Source organism: Caenorhabditis briggsae, assembly GCF_000004555.2.
Source record: "Caenorhabditis briggsae AF16 supercontig from assembly CB4, cb25.NA_178, whole genome shotgun sequence".
NCBI lineage: Eukaryota > Metazoa > Nematoda > Chromadorea > Rhabditida > Rhabditidae > Caenorhabditis > Caenorhabditis briggsae.
The window spans coordinates 1-1,041 of NW_025543460.1; the positions used below are offsets into that span (position 1 = coordinate 1).

The window sequence follows — 1,041 nt, forward strand, 5'->3', positions numbered from 1 at the left end:
CAATTTGGAGAAATTTTTCAAAAATTTCAATTTCAAATTTTTTCAGGATTCCGAGAAGATCTATTTCCGTGTACTTATCCTTGATTTTTGACTGGGAATCGTGGAAAAGAACTAGCTGAAAATTCAGAAAATCAGATGAAATGTGAAAATTGAGAATCTATTTAAAAGTTTAGGAAGTCGGAAATTCAGAGAATCCGGATGTAAAGTGAAAAATAGAGCATTTTTTCTCCTTTTTCAAAAGTTATCATATTTTTCTTCAATTCGCAATCAAAAAGTTTGGATTCCAAATTGAATTTCCACATTTCTTGATCTTCATCAAAAATAGCATCAAAATGAAATCCATATTCAATTGTCATCGATCCATTTTCATCCAAAAATCCATTTTTTGAATTCAAAACTTCGGAAATTGGAATTCCTGGACCACCAACTGGTTTATGGCTCATCGCAAAAGTTTCAATTTTGAATTTATTTTGAAATTTCGGATTTCCACTCAAAACATTGAAAAATACAGGTGTTTTAGGGAGAATTTTTCCACTTTCGGATAGCTCACTTTCAGTTAATATAGCTACTGACAACAATGATTTCTGATTAACACGATATTGGAGATAAATCCCGCTGAAAAGAGAATTTGGAAATTAAGAAAAAAGTCCATTTTTCGGATCCAAAACGTCCGAAAATAGAATTTCTGGACCCGATACGGACTGGTCGCGCTTCGCGAAAGATTCAATTTTGAATTCATTTTTGAATTTTGGATTTTTGCTCAATATATTAAGAAACAGCGGAATTTTTGGTGGAATTTTGGCACTTTGAGATGTACCCCTTTTAATTAATGACACAACCGGATAAACCAATTCTTCGCCTGACCAATATTTCATAAAAATCGAACTGAATTAAAGTTAAATTTTTTTCTGAAATTGTATGAAATTTTACCCTTTAAAGGTGGGGGGACCTGAAAAAAAATAATGTTCTCGAAATTCCTTTTAAATATGCGCCTCGAGGAGTTGAACTTGTGAGGGCGATGATTGAGGGTGCTGCGCCGCT

At 33.0% G+C, this 1,041-nt stretch overlaps 1 protein-coding gene across 1 annotated transcript; it reads right to left on the minus strand.

Annotated features, from left to right (window-relative positions):
- Positions 1-185: 185 nt before the first annotated feature.
- On the minus strand, positions 186-614 carry CBG24532 (the record flags this gene model as incomplete). The annotated part of the gene is made up of 1 exon (XM_002648295.1): positions 186-614. A coding segment is annotated over one exon (429 nt), but the record flags the coding sequence as incomplete, so codon positions are not given.
- Positions 615-1,041: the final 427 nt, after the last annotated feature.